Raw genomic sequence first — 15,672 nt, 5'->3', positions numbered from 1 at the left:
GTTAAACTGAAGCAACTCGAGGGCTTCTGGTTACGTTTCAGTCATTAGTTTTATGTAAGGCAGCTAGATCCCTGTTAGCTCTTAGATAGCTTGACCTTAAATATCCATGTAGATCTTCAGTTTGTATTTGCATTAACATAATATACACAAGTTAGTGAAATAAAAGGTTCTGATTTAAAATTCTTACAAAATGCACTTTTGTTGAACAGCAGTATGTGGGGAAAAAGTGCTATTTTGACATGGTTAGCTATTATATTATGATTTAGAGCAGTGCATTAATAGAAAGTGCATTCGGTATTGACACACACTAGTGATAAACGTGTTTTCCCCCCCACTAGAATCTTCTCAGGAACTCGGTCTTTCTAACAGAATAAACAGGCTCTCAGTTTCTGGTGAGACAGTTCCTGTGCCTACTCAGGAGGTAGCAGTTTCTGAAGGATGAGAGACTGTCGGTGATTGGTCAACTAAGCACTCTCATTCATCTGCTGTTTTTTTTAAACCCTGCTGCTGCAAACACCGATCAGGACCAGTAAACAGAATCTGGCATTTTTTCCAGTGGACGACATTTTGAAACATCAGCGTGCTTTGCTTTAAAATCCCAAAGACATGGAAATGCAAATCACTTTTACCCCTTTGGATGGCTCCGGTACATTCACGTCTCACAAATGAAAGCACCTTATACTTTCACTGAGACGCATTTAAAGCGCCTTGTATTGTGCAGGACAGACGGAGCATATGGACCTATTGTCTCAGTGCTGTAATGTGCCGCTGCCTTCTGGAGCTATGAGTAATTGGCAGCAATTTGTTGTTATGGTGTATCTCCCTGTCAGTCTGATGATCAGTCAGAACATCCTGTAAGTGTAAATTCATACGTGTTTTCTGCCTGTTCTTCTGTGGCTGTGTGCCTGAAGGATTACTGAGTGAAACGCTAACCACATGTGCTTACTCATTGTAATCAAGCTGATAGCGTGGCCTGCGGTAAATGAAGTAGGTGGGAGGTTAGAGGAAATTGATGTGTGGCTTTGAATCCCAGAATAGCAATACCTTAGCCCAAAATTTCACTGAGCACCTTAAAGCTTAAGCCGACAGGATAAAATTACAAACACGACAATATATCAAATGCACAATGATTATTTTGTACCTGTGCATATAAAACTGGGGCTGCCTCCGTGAATGAGATCATCATTGTCGGGCAGGACGAAGGGGCACCGCTGTTGCACCTCCAGGCAGTACTGACCACAGGGGATTCGATTGCTGCAGTGCATCTGGGTGGTCTGGAAGTACTGAGAACACAGCCAAGGCTTATAAACCATCTAGGTGGAAGACAGAGAGGTGAGAGGATATTGATGAGTTAGTAAGGCTTTTGCTGGATGACACACACACGCACACACACACACACACACACACACACACACACACACACACACACACACACACACGCACACACGCTCACACGCTTGCATTGATGTGAATCATCATGACCTCCACATCTACTGATCCACACGGGAATGAGCAGATATCCTGGCGATCCTGATATCCACTGTTTGTGCTGAATTTAGTTGTTGCTGGGCAGTCATCACTTTGTCAGTCAATACTGAGATTTGTCCAGTTATGTTGAAATTGAGTATTGCTCTGCACTGAAACTGCACCTTTAACTGCTCTTATGCGAGCGGTCTTTAAGTAGAGCACCACAGGACAGCAGACAGATGAATACCTTTTAAAATATTTGAGCTCCATTAAAAACAAAAAAGATAACATGCATGCTTAAATTCAAATATTGTGCCAACTGTAGGACCATCACCAGCAAGCTTTAACACAAAATAGCATGGCTATTACCACTACCTGTACAATATTTGGATTGGTTACACCATGTGTCTGTTTATAGCACTGACTATATAAAAGCCTTTTTTTACAGTTCAAGAAATTCAAGTGTGCTAAATGTGAACCGTACTGAAAAAGAATGTAATAATATAACATTTTTTTAAAAGATAAATTTGCTTTGTTACACCTAACGCTGGATGAAAATGGTGGGTCTGCTTTGCATTTACCTGTTGCTATGGCGAACTGTAATGATGGAGCTCCTTTGATAATAACGTTTTTCATTCGCCTTGCACGCACTTAACCCAGAGAGAGTATAATCAGGGTTGATTTAACTGACTCTGATCAGTCGTTCTGCAGCTAAAAACTGGTATTATTTGTAAACACGGTTGATAGAAATCGGTTCGCAAAAACACTCCTGTTTTCGAGCCACAGTGTAAAGTAGTCATCTTCTCGGGTTAGCTCAAATACATGGAATCTGGTCAAAGCCTTATATTATATGATGCTTTTGCATTGGCATTGGTAAAAATGTTCTCGCCCATTTTCTCTGCTCAACAAGTGCACAAGTGGGGAAAAATGATTTGCCTAGCACATTATTTTATCTTTTTTTTCATGTGATAAGTCGGTCGCCTCATTGTGTGGTATTATCACCTGCAGCAATTAGATGGTATTTCCTGCAGCACCACTCCAGGTACTATGAGGCAAGCTAGCACCTGCTGTGCACTAATCATCACACCTAAAAGCAGTGCACCAAAGCACAGATCATATCACTTGTCCATGCAGACAGAATATTTACATGTTGCCAGTATGTATGTGTGTGTGTGTGCCTGTATGTATAGGTGTAGGTATACACCTGTTTGTGATATATCCAGATTAACAGTAAAGAGTGTGTTGTGAATAACAAGAAAATATACCTAATATGACTAATATCTGCTTTACAAAAGTGATATATATTAGCTAATATACTGTTAATTAGATATACAGATGAACACTAGCCAATTAAAATGTCCTTTTCAGTCCAATCAGGAACAATACTGCTGGCTGAAAAACATTTGCCGTTTTGTTCCACTACATTGTATTTTTTTACAGAAAGACCTGGTTTCCCAGCTGAATAACAGTATTGTAGATCAAGCATGCCCAGCCCCAGTGGGAATGGCACTCCCTGACACCAGCATCCTCCCTCAGCAGGACAGTGCACCATGACACACTCAGAATGATTCGAAGAAAGATTCACAAAGACCCAGAGCCTGATGTGCACAGGACCAAAAGGATCTGCTGCTAACATCCTGTGTCCAGACAGCAAAGGACATCCTCAGAGTGTCCAGTGTTCGTGCCCTGACAGGCCATGCTGTTGGCTTCAATTAAGGGGCTGCCTGAGGTAACTGCTAAACCTGAATAATATTTTACAAATTTGGTGTGAATATTAATATCAATTCAAGATAAATAAATAAAAAACAACAAAAGGAAAAACATGCGCCAACATTGCCCTTGTTTAAATAAAGCTAGCAAATATTTCATACTTGGGGTGGGGGGATTAGCATCAGTCTGAATGTCGCATTTGTTGTGAGAAGAGATTATTTTGTTTGCTGCTCAAATATTCTTTTAAGTTAAAACATACAATCCGCAATATAATGATGTTGAATCAGAAATAACATGATTTAAAAAGCCCGGATGGTTCCACCATTTGCAATGCATATTTCAGACTGAGATGTAAGTATTGGTGAATATGTTCACATTCATAGACACTATGCAGTAATACTTATATTTACAGCATGAGTTTTTTCATTGATACCACACACACTATTTAAACACACACACACACACTGTCCTTCTCTGTCACCTGGTAGAGCAGCAAAAATATGGGCACGTGACCTTCAGTCCTATCTTGCACACATTAAGCTAATATTTCTAATATAATAACACATTTTATGCAAATTTATGTGCATTTAAATGAATGTGCATATTTTTTTGTACAGTTTAGATTTGCTTACACACTAAAGTCATGAAGGTCTATCTTCAGAGAAAAGAAGACCAAAGAGTCCAGTGACAGATGGTACAGCCCCCGGAGAGACCTGATGTCAACATCATCAAGCCAGTCGTGGATGGCATTAGAAGACACAAACAGTTGAGACAGCCTAAATTGAAAGAACAACCTTAGAAGAACCTCTAGTTGTTCATCCTGTAGCTGCCAGTGTGGAGAGATAAAGATAAACTGGATGCCAGGTTGCCTCTCATTCAGCGATGTATCACATTACATTAACAATGTAAGAGGCAATGAATGATAAGCAGTGTCTCTTTTGGTATTCATGATACATTTTCCCTACTCAGTAGAATCTGAAAAAACAATGTTAAAGTCAAGGTCTGTCTGGTCATTTGCACTGCATCCCAAACATGAAGCGAAATCAAAAACTAAAGAATGTATAGCACCAGCGAAGGAGCGGCACCATCTGAAGTGCCTTCAGAAGAAAAGTATAGTAAGTATAGTATAAAGTATAGTATAGCTTATTTGTAAGACAAAGGACAGCAGAATAGGTTAGATCTAGGTGATACCAACACATACATGGAGACCTCTAAACACATCAGTCAGCAGAACAGCTGCCAGAAACGCAGGAGATGTGGCAAATGTGGCACGCTTTGGCCCTTTGCCACACAGTCATGTCCATTTGCACTCAGTCCCAGTTAGAGCAGCCTACTGCTGTTGCTGCATGTGAGAGCTCTACTCCCTCAACTATGAGTCTGCAGTGGAGCTGTGACTGGTAATTTATCATGTCAAATCGCAGAGTGGAAGGAAGACATGTGCAAGTGAAAGCGATAAGGAGAGCAGTGTCTTAATACAGACGGTGGTAGGATGGACTCTTTCTGTCCTTTATATAACTTTTGTGTTCTCTCAGTCCCCTTGGGGAGCGAATAAAATACAGCCTTCTCTTCAATCACAGGCTGTTAGTTAGAGGTCAGCCAGCTGGCTCTCAATTTTTTTTCCATCACTTTGCACATGCTTTACATCTCTTATTCAAGACTGTTTTAATGGTTTTCACTGCGTCATCTCCCTTTGAGCAAGTGTCACATACAGTCTCACAACACACACGTCATGGTATACGTTTACAAAAAACATAGCTGGACTATTGCAATTTATGAATATCAGGTTGTTCTAAAAGGTTCTCTGAAAAGCCTTCAGTTGATCCTCAATGCTGCAGAAAGAGGACTGACAGGGACTAAAATGAGAGGACATATTTCCCACATGAACTTCTCCTTATTGGTTTCCTGTTAAATCTAAAATCAAATTTAAAGTTCTTCTCTTCGCATACAAGGGCTCGAATAATCAAGATAATCTGATCTTAAAGACCTCATAGCACCGTATCACCCCAATACAGCACTTCGCTCTGAGACTGCAGGCTTACTTGTGGTTCCAAGGATATTTTAAACGAATAAAGTCAAAATCAAGTAGATGAAGAAATAGAAGAAGAAGCAAGGGAAAAGAAATACACTCAGTATCCACAATTTTTAATAACAATGGTAAGTAATCACGCTCTACTTTTTCAAAACAAACTAAATCCAGCTAGTGAATTATAATGCTGCTGGCCTAATGGCAACAGCACTCCACCTCCTCGAGGCAGAAAGTATCATAAAATGAAACAAAATAAGACAAAATATGACTCTGAATATTTCTTTGTAATTAAAAAAATAAACATTAAAGGGACTGGAGTTACAAACGATAGTATGAGAACTGAGGCGTCACAGCAAAAGTTAGCTGTGTTTCTTTCCTTACTATTGCAACAACACAGCATCAGCAGGGTAAAACTAACCTGTCTCACTAAACCCAGCTCATGTTCCCTATTAGTGGGTGAACAATCCAACGCTTGGTGAATTCTGCTTCTAGTCAAAGCAGGCTGAAGATTGGCTTCTAGAATTTGAAAAAGAAACTATAGTAGATTCAGTGATTTTGCCGATCCCTCCCCTCCACTGTTTTACTTGCCTGTTGGTGATCTGCAGAGTTGAGACTCAGCTGTCTCCTGAATTGAATTATTTCATTACGATTAGTCTAATAAGGTTGTAATTGATGGAAGGCCTTATAGCCTGCCCCGTGGTATTGGTTTTAAGTGGCCCCAGATGGCCCTGCCTTGTCAGTGCCTTGTCTTTAATGTTTTATCTGGACTTGTGGTTGCAGCTGAACTGCTGACAGGGAGACTCAGGGAGCTTGTAGCAACAAACCAAATTGCTGCAACACATTCCTCTTTAAGCAGCAGTGCAATGCAGCAGACACGCACACAAACATATTTGGGGTCTCATGAGCAGCTTTGTCACTCAACTACCAGCTTTTCACTGGTTCATTCCATTTAGGCTCTCTCATTTTATCCTCTCTTCTGCTTCATTTACTTTAAATGATCCTAATCTTCAATAATAGAACAGTTGGGGACAGTATAATAGCTTATAATTGGATTATTTTCATGTTTGATCAAACTGGGAGCACAGGAGTACAGTAAATAGCACAAAGCTATGATGAAGATCAAGTGAAGGCTCATTGTTATAGAAACAATCTTTTTCTCTTTCTTTTGCACTGGCTTTAATTGATTGTCATCCAGATTTTGTCTCCAGCTTTCTGTACAAAGAGTGCAGATAAAACACAAATGCACCATATTCCCTTTGGATATGTTAGAAAAACTAGAGCTCAAGTTTAAATGGAATAAAACGATATACCGCATACAGACCACACAAAAAAAATCCCATATCCTGTAAATTCAAGCACATTTTCTACTTTAGTATGCTTTCCACATTGTTGTATGAAATGAGCAGTCCATTCAAGAAGTGACACTGAGGCAGTCAGAGCCATAAAGGGTCAAATAGAGGATATTCTTTAGCAGAAGCAGCAGCAATGCCTCATGGGACTCCCATGATAACATGGAGCTGAAGGGTAAAACAGCAAAGGTTATGCCAAATATAATCTGTTAAACAACATGTAACACAGTGTAAAGCAAACCAATGGTCTCTGCAAAGAAAGAAAGCGCATCTATGATCAGTCTAATATGACTGCATTCCTATTATGCTACAGTATGTGCGTTTCCTTGTATGTGCACTGATTTAATTCATGCATGCATACTGACTAGCCTGCGGCGTCTCTACCTGGCAAGCATAGAAACTATGTCAGTTGCAGCTATGTAGAGAAAATATAACGTAACTAATGATCTGAATGACAAGACATTAAATAAACAGACACGGTTAGCAAAGGCGTTAGAGGAGCCAACAAGAATGTGACACAAAAGCACAAACAAGGCAGGCAGCAGACTGAAGCCCCATCACAATCAGTTGATTAAAACCCAGTAGAAAGCACTCACACAACTCAAAGAGAGTAGCCTATTCAATTCATGCTACATTTGAATGGCTGTGCGGACACTTAAGGGCTGGTTTCTTAACGACCTGCTTGTTGTTTTCGGCGGGCGCACTACGGTACAAGCACATTTTCACATCCACACACAAAATTCACCACCTCATATCTTTTAAATATGGGCTGCTCGTTTAGAAGACTGCAGTGGTAACATAATTACCACACAGCAAGGGTGTACAGTATTACATTAAGGGAGGTTTGGTTTTTAAAAGGAAGAATAAAGACACTCAAACAAAGAGAAAGAGAGGGCAGCTGAGGTAAAAAAAAAAAAAAAAAAAAAGGAAAAGGAAACTACAGACGGTACAAAGTTCACCAGGCTGTTATGCTGAGGAAATTTGATAAGCCATATTTCAATGCAAGCGTAATGCTCAGTGAAAAGGGAAAACTACAACACACATTATGAGCGCTGAATCATAAAACAGCAGCACTACAGGGTTGTATGAAAAATGAATGAATGAAAGGTACGGTCATGGCAGTGTCTGAATTAATAATGACAGAATTTATTCCATGCAGAAGGTGTCACTGACTTCAAGAGTGTGTCAGGTGCTGCTCTGCACCTTCCGAGCGTCCCAGTTGATCCCGTTCAGGTAGTTTATCGGGGCGTCGCCGCGTCTGGACAACTTGATAAATTTATCACCAAGCTTCCAGCGCACACATCGTAAATAAGAACAGTGCTAGAAATTGTGATAATTTTTTGAGCAAAGAGTCTTTCGTTGTAAGTGTGTTAAGGTGATAACTGCATTAGGTTTGCTAGTCTCCCTCTCTGTCTGCTGTAGATGTGCTTGCTGTGACCCAATGGGAAGTGGAAAGAAAAGCAATCAGAGTAATTTATGTCTCAGCCTATTTAACTAGGTTCACTATCAAGCTATTTTTTCTTTCTTCTTTTCATCTGGAACCTTTCCGCTCACAGGTTTGAGTTAACGTTTTAGGGTTTTTTTGCATTGTTTGCACGTACACATTTCTGACTACTCTGCATCCAAACATCATTAAGACTGAACTCTATTGGGTTACAAAGAAAGGACAGCAGTGAGTGAATGCAGTATAATGTAAGTAGTGAAGATTTTGAAGGAATTTAATTGGAGTCTGAATGTTCTCCCTGTGCCTACATAGGTTATCTGCCAGTGCTTTGGCTTGATCCCATGCTCCAAACACATTAATGTACGTGTGAATATGAGTATGCCTACCTACCTCGCCTTTTACCCTAAGACAGGTGAGATATGTCTCTAGCATCCTGCACTGGAAAAAGGTGAATAAATGGATGGATGGTGGTAGTGTGCTAGCAGGGTACTCTTTCAACCCAGTCATCAATAGATGGAAGGCAGTTCACCCATCAGAAATCACCTGTCAGTCACAGAGCTAACACAAAGACTCAAGTTTACCTGCGCCATTTTAAAATAATCAGTTAACAAATTAATGTAACATGTATGTCTTTGGACTGTGAGACAAAACCAGAGCACCCTTAGAGAATTGAATCAGGCACAGGGAAAACACCTATTGGACAAAAGAAGGAATGTCAGTGGATCACCAATCGTGAGACATATATAGGCAGTGTTCCTGTGTACTGTACACAATTTCACTGGAATTCATCCAGTAACTGCTCAGGTATTTCAGACAGGACAAAAGCTTTCATATATTGTACCTACTATGAGCAGACAGCAGTGGTCTTAGAAACAGATGGTAAGAGCAAGAATCTATGAAAATAAAATAAGGTGAGACAGTGATGGAGGGGAGTAGGCTATGAGAAATTGTGGATGTGACGAGATAAAGATGGATGGAAATTTGAGAAGACATTTTTCACAGGGAGGACATCCATATGCAAAAAGCATTTGCCCAAAAACTCATTTTGTTGATTAATCAAGGTTATCTGGGTGTAATTCATCGGCACTGTCATGCTGACACTTACACTGATAATTAACTTGACAGAGATAATTATCAGCAAGATGGGCCTACTGCGAGTGAAAGTGATGAATCAACACCCACTGCAGTTATGCAGCCTGCTGTTGGCTCTAGCAGACCATGCTTACATGCTTGTGTATGTACCTGTAACTCAGTTATGAAGTCTCTCTGTCCCTATGGTGTCCCATTACTGTATCAGCACCCATGCAGAGTTCTTAAATAATCCCAGTAAACAATATCAGAACAGCAAGGTGTCACAGCAAAAACTTTTTTTTCTGTTGCAACACCGCAGTCTCTCCTGCTGATATCCATGCAACCTCTTACCATATCCTATTTAACTCTACCCCTCTTGCTTCCCCCTGCAGTGTGTACTGCAGCAGCCAGAGGAAAAATGGCCTGGAAGAGGTGGCTGGTGCGAGGCTGCCAACAGAGACATAGCCGATATATGCACACTCACCTTTAGACACACGCTGTATAACCAGCTTTGCCATGCTATTTCTCTGCCTTGCTCTTATCAGACACACAGTCAGGTAGAAGGGTTGAAAAAGTATGAATGAGAGAACAGTTTTAGAGAACGACATTGAGAAATGGCGGTGTCATATAATAAACTACAGTTGTCAGCAGCTTGCTATGAGAGCGCTGCCCACCTACAGGTGCTACTGACCCTACCAGACCATGTCAGGCTTTTGGAGAGGGTTGGCTAAAAATGAAGCCAAGGTTAAGCTTCTACTCTTACAGCTAAAGCTCTGTTGATTTAAATGAACAGAAATCAGACAGACACACACAGTGTATATGCAAGTATCCTACTTGACACATAAAAGCACACTTGTGTTTTCCTGTGCATACCTGAACACAAAGCCACAGGTTTAGCAACTAAATGAGAGGTATTGCAAGTCGCATTTGCATAAAAACAAATCTATTTCATCCATGTTCATCTGTCACAGACTTAAGAGATAAAGTCATAAAGATAGGAGAGAGTAATCTTCAGAAGTGGTACTGAATCTTATCTGTGCATTTGGTTGGGGGAGGGGGAATCAAGGCTTTCTTCAAAGCAACCAAGGAGAAAAAAATACAGAGTTTAATTAAATGCAACTATAAAGGTAGGGGTTGACTGAAGAAGAATAAGGTAAAGGAAAATGTTGAGACATCCGCACAAGTTATCAGAAACGCTGGCTATTACTCTGCAGAAATGTAAATGAAGAGGCCACATGACACAACAACTCTAAGCAGAGAGTTGGAGGGGATAAAACCCCCACCATATCTAAAAATGAAGATATCCTGCTCCTTCTGTTAAATATGCCCTTTATAGCAGGCAGTTCCCATCAGACCTACAGAGCTTTAGAGAAAGAAAGACGCCGCCTGCTCAGCACATCTGTGAATGCAGAAAAAAAGCTTGTGCCCATTTCTAGTGCTACTGAGCCACTGAGAGCCAGTGAAAACAACTCTTAGTGGTTCAAACCCAATTTTGGAAATGACCAAATTATACTTTTTTTCTCACATTTGTAAATCACAAATTAGCCGCTCGCATTATGGTTGCAGGCTTTTTAGACCTGGGTGTAATAATGGCCCTGAAGCCTAAAGAGGAAAGATCCACCTGCGGCGCATCATTCACACTAGAGCAGGGCGGTATGACCAAAAATTTGAAAATTTGCGATAACGATATAACTGACGATATAATTGACACTAGACAAAACACTTTACAACTCCACAACATTTATTAGTGCAAAAAAAACCAAACCATATCTTCACTTAAACAAGCAGCTGTTTTTTTTTATGTGCATTAAAGTTATATAAATTTAACAGTGCAAATATAAATTCCTTGCTGGCAGTTTAACCAAAAGACATTTCCAGTGGACATTGGCCGACATATCCTCAGCATAACCATGTATAATATTCACAAAACTTAAAAAGAGGTTATACACACACAACATGGTAATATTATGTTGAAGCACAGTACGTATCAGTCCGCGAGGCTCCTGCCTAATATAGCCGTAATGCTCCGACAATCCATCAAGCGGTGTGGGTTCGTAGCTTAGCAAAGTTGTACTAGAACATTTGACAGATTTTCGAGCGCCGTGTACCACATAAAATCGTTTCGAGGTCAGTAAAACGAAGTTATACAGATAAAGACTTGACAGCTTTGCTTTTTACTTTGCAAACTCAATAATCAGCAATGACATTTTATAGTTATTTGCACAGCAAAGCACTTGTTTAATGTAGTTTGTTCACATTCTCATAAGGAGGTACTAATTGAAAAGTGGCACAGATAGGGAGTAGTTAGCACTGGGACCTCAGCTTGGATCTCCAGGTCAGCTGCAACCTTTTTATATGGGGTTTGCAGCTTCTCCATGTGCCACTGTGGGTTTTCTGTGGGTCGTCTGGGTTCTGTCCAGAGATATCCATGCTATGTTAACTGGTTTACCCTGAATTGGCAATAGTTCTGGAATTAAGGCAGATAAGGTGCTTAAGTATAAATATACATGAGTAGGTGAAAGCAGTTCATAGTGCAAACATCTTTAATTAGTCAGAATGATTAGATTGATGAAGACAATTTTGAAGTGAAGGGCTTATATGCATACACAGACACATACACAAGCACACACATGTACAGCGTCTCTTGGTACACAGCAGATAATCAGAACCATTCACTGTTTAATTAGCAGCTGACCAGCTAACACAGTCGAGAAGCTGTTATTATTGGACATCTTGTCTGGGCTGGTCCAGTCATAACCTGCTGTGAAACCAAGACTTGCTGTTAAAGTACATCACACAAACACAAACACGCCATGTGCTGAGGCCAGCCGCACTGACAGCAGGTTTGCCCCTTAACTTTGCTAACCCTTGTGTTGTCCTCGGGATTCCCATACACTTGTTTGCCATACACCTAGGGGTCATTTTTGACCCGAGGACAACAAATTCAAGGCTGTTGACACAAAACAAAGAGTTTAGGTAATTGTCCAGGATAAAATCCAACCCTTTTAGCATATTTTCAGTTCTGTTAGTATAAAGCTTAGAGTGTTTTTGATAATGTCACTGAGGTAAGTCAGTAGAGGTTGCAGCATTGTATAGACCTCAGTCTGCAAATGCCACTTTTGGCATTAGATATGATCAAGCTTTAATCAAGCAAAAATAAAAAAAAAACAATCTTAAACCCCCACTATAAGACAAAAACAATATATATATGTTTCTTGTTGATTTGTTACATAATTTTAAGATGTATTTGCAAACACAGAGTAGAGGAAGTAAACATTTACAAATTCAGGTACACCTTTTTACACTCAGAGGTGAAAAGAATGATAGATTAAACAAGGTTTTTATTTTTAAAAAAAAGCCAGCAAATTAAAGGGTGAATTAAATAAAATGCTATCATATTGAACATTGAATGAAATTAAAATGCAATTAAACTAAATACTGATGTGATAGAACCACTTATCCAAATTATGTAATTTCACAGTGTTAAAATGAACTAATTAGCAAATCATTGCATGATTAGATTTGATGAGCCTGACATTTATTTATTTACAAAAAGTCTAAAAAGACAAAAAAAAAGTTGATTTAGTGAAATTTTACTGATTTTTAAAACTCACTGCTGCATTTCATTTTATAAATCTTATTTAAATATCAGCTCAGTTTTGTGGGCATCTTACCGCTTTTCACTGTTCACATGCAGTGAGAAGAAAATCAGGCAATGGAAAATGTGATGGAAGTGTTATCATGCACACACAGGTTCACATCTAAAATATGGCAGTGATGGAAAGTCCAGGGAAAACTAGCATCTTTAGCAGCATGACAAACCGTATGGACAAATCAGTGAGGCGGACTAATTCTTTAAACGTTTGTGCTTTTGGCAGGGCTCAAAGCTAAAGTGAAATATGATGTAAGTGCTGGTGACTTTCACTAGCCTCGCAGGATTAATTTAATCATAACATCTGATACTGATCCAAATATCTGATTATATACTTGATAGTACAGACACATTCGGACCAAACCTTGGCTACTTTGAGCTCTTATAGCTCAGATACATGTGGCCTGATTGTAACTATGCATCTGCATCTGCTTCATATAAAAAGGACACGTGGGTGGATGAGTTATGGCAAATGTAAATGTAGGCAAAACATTCATTACAGGAGTTAGGCCCATAGGTTTAAAAATGGACCCATTTTTATTAAACACTCCAGATGTGGTTGGGGTGTAGACTTACTTCCATCTTTAATTTAAGGGATTTAACAAAAATTATTGCATCAACCGTTAAGAAGTTACAGCCATTTATACATAGCACCCCATTTTCAGTGGGACAAAAGTAATTGGATAGTTGGCTGACAAGTAGTTCCTTGGTGAGATCGCAGGTGAAGTGAGACCTGTTGTCTCATTATTTCATAAAAAATCAAACAGATATAAAATCTGGAGTCGATTCCATGAGTTTGCTTGGCATTTTGTTTTTTTTCCCCACTCTCAGTATGAGTTGCAGAGATGTTGATGCAAATGAAAGATGCAAGAGGCAACTCAAACAAACCTACCGAAGAGATATCAAAAACTTTAGGGTTGACCAGATCAACAGTCTGGAATGCCCAGGCCAACTCAGCAACACCAAAACGCCTTTCAGTGTCAATCGTCATTCAACTGGATATTTTATTCTCAGTGCAAAACAGCATGCTCTTGCAAACCACGGTGAATTAGCAGTGACATATCAATACATGGATTTGTCACTCTCCAAATAGTTATGGATCTAACTGCAAATGGTAATTAGCATATAAAGCCCATGTCCTTGTAACAAGAGGCCTTTTTTGTTTTTGTTTTTTTATACTGTCATTTCAAAATCTAGGCAAAACCCTGATACTCAACCTCTGGACACTAACAAGGTTAATTACTTGTGTATCCACATTCATTGATAGTTACATGCATGAACACAGTATTGAAACAGCCAACTGTAATTTATAAAATGAAACCTAAACAAAGTGGAGGCAGGGAAATTGGGTAACTGTGTGTACTTGTGTTTTTAATACATTGCATACCCGACTCTGCAGGCTTGTAGTTTCAGAGTAACATACATGTGCACAACTAATCCCCTGTTAACAAACCCTACTGTATTTGTGCAGGTTTATGAATGAACACACAGTTACACAAACATACATGTGTGGAGCAGATTTTTGCACCTTTTTTTTGCCGTCTTGGGATTTGCGTCTAGTGGTGGAGAGTCTTAACGGAGCAAAGGTTCAACAGTGGCTGTTTGTACTTTAGTTATTCATGAACTTGATCTGCAACACCCTTATTCCTTTTGCAAACCATTCTCATCTGTAGTGCGCCATCTGCTAAAACATCACTGAGTTTTTTTCTCTTTCACACATTATCCTCATCCGCAGCCTCCACACATGTATTGGCTCGCACATACAGTAGGCAGCTCTCTGTCTATAACATTCGTACCCATCTTCCTCTCCATCACTGCTCTCCATCGTTTTATGTTCTTTCAGATGGCATTGTTTTATCACACATATGGACAGAAAATTGGGCCAGGATTTGGACAGCATTTGAAAAGCGGACCAAAATTAGAAAAGGAAAGGCAGAATCCGATGGGGTCGCATCGTCTGGGCCAAGCCTTAGACGTAGCTGCTTTGCTTCTCCCAATTAGACTAAAAAGTACGGGGAGAAAGTCAGTCTGATATACTCAACCAGGCCACATTCCACCCCTGTGCTTCTATCTGTCAGCGAAAGAAAGGAAGTGGGAGAGCAAGAGAGAAATGGGGAGATGCAAACATTAGAAGAGGAGGAAGGAGAGAGTGAAGATAAATTGGTCAGCCCTCCCCCCACCTCCCTCCTTCTCTCTGCCTCTCTCTCAGGACTACTGTGTGCGAGACTGCAGATAGATTCTGATGTTCTCATTTATGTCTTAATGATTGGGTTAGTATGCAGCTTGTGCTCTGCAATGCTGTGCTTAGACAGAAAGCAAGATCACAGAGGCACACAAGCATACATGGGTACTCATGCACACATACACGCCAGATGAAAGGATTAACGCTGAAATTTAATGCATGCATTGGCAAATGTGCACATGTATGTTTCGGTGAAAGAGTGGAGATGACGGTGCATACCTCAGAACACCTCAGCATACATTATCATAATAAATTTTAAGCGATGCATCAGTTAAAATCTCCCAAGATGATTCTAAACTGTAGCATAACTGAGGGAATGTAGAGGGGTGTTACACCGTGTGTGTAGCAGGGATTCAGGGCATGAATTAAAAACAGACAGAGACTGTATTCTTGTAATGACATGTCATATCATCAAGGGTGGTTAATGCTTGAAATTCCAAAATGAGTATCCTTTTAGCAAACAGCCGTATCATTTGAATATTTCATTGAGGCCAATTACTAGCTTGTTTACTTATTAATCAGATTGCTGCTGCCAGAATGAGCTCCAGCCCTGTATCAAGGAGAGAATGAGAGTTTGTGCAAAGCAGAGGAGAGCAGAACAGAGCAGCCCCCACATTGCTTTTAGGTCTACTGCAGGGGAAAGCACTGAGTTTACACTGAATTCTAATGATAGCTTAGAGAATATAATCATGAAAGAGTTAAGCATTCAAG

General features: G+C 39.9%; 1 protein-coding gene across 1 annotated transcript in view; it reads right to left on the bottom strand.

Moving 5' to 3' along the window:
- nalf1b (NALCN channel auxiliary factor 1b) overlaps positions 1 to 15,672 on the bottom strand; it is an 89,298-nt gene that overhangs the window by 6,581 nt on the left and 67,045 nt on the right. Inside the window, exon 2 of the mRNA XM_006788335.2 lies at positions 1,142 to 1,313. Coding sequence (XP_006788398.1) covers positions 1,142 to 1,313 — 172 coding nt within the window. The remainder of the gene's footprint in view (positions 1 to 1,141; positions 1,314 to 15,672) is intronic.

Source organism: Neolamprologus brichardi, chromosome 16 (genome assembly GCF_056152115.1).
Source record: "Neolamprologus brichardi isolate AB-2024 chromosome 16, ASM5615211v1, whole genome shotgun sequence".
NCBI lineage: Eukaryota > Metazoa > Chordata > Actinopteri > Cichliformes > Cichlidae > Neolamprologus > Neolamprologus brichardi.
This window is presented reverse-complemented; position numbering and strand designations above follow the sequence as displayed.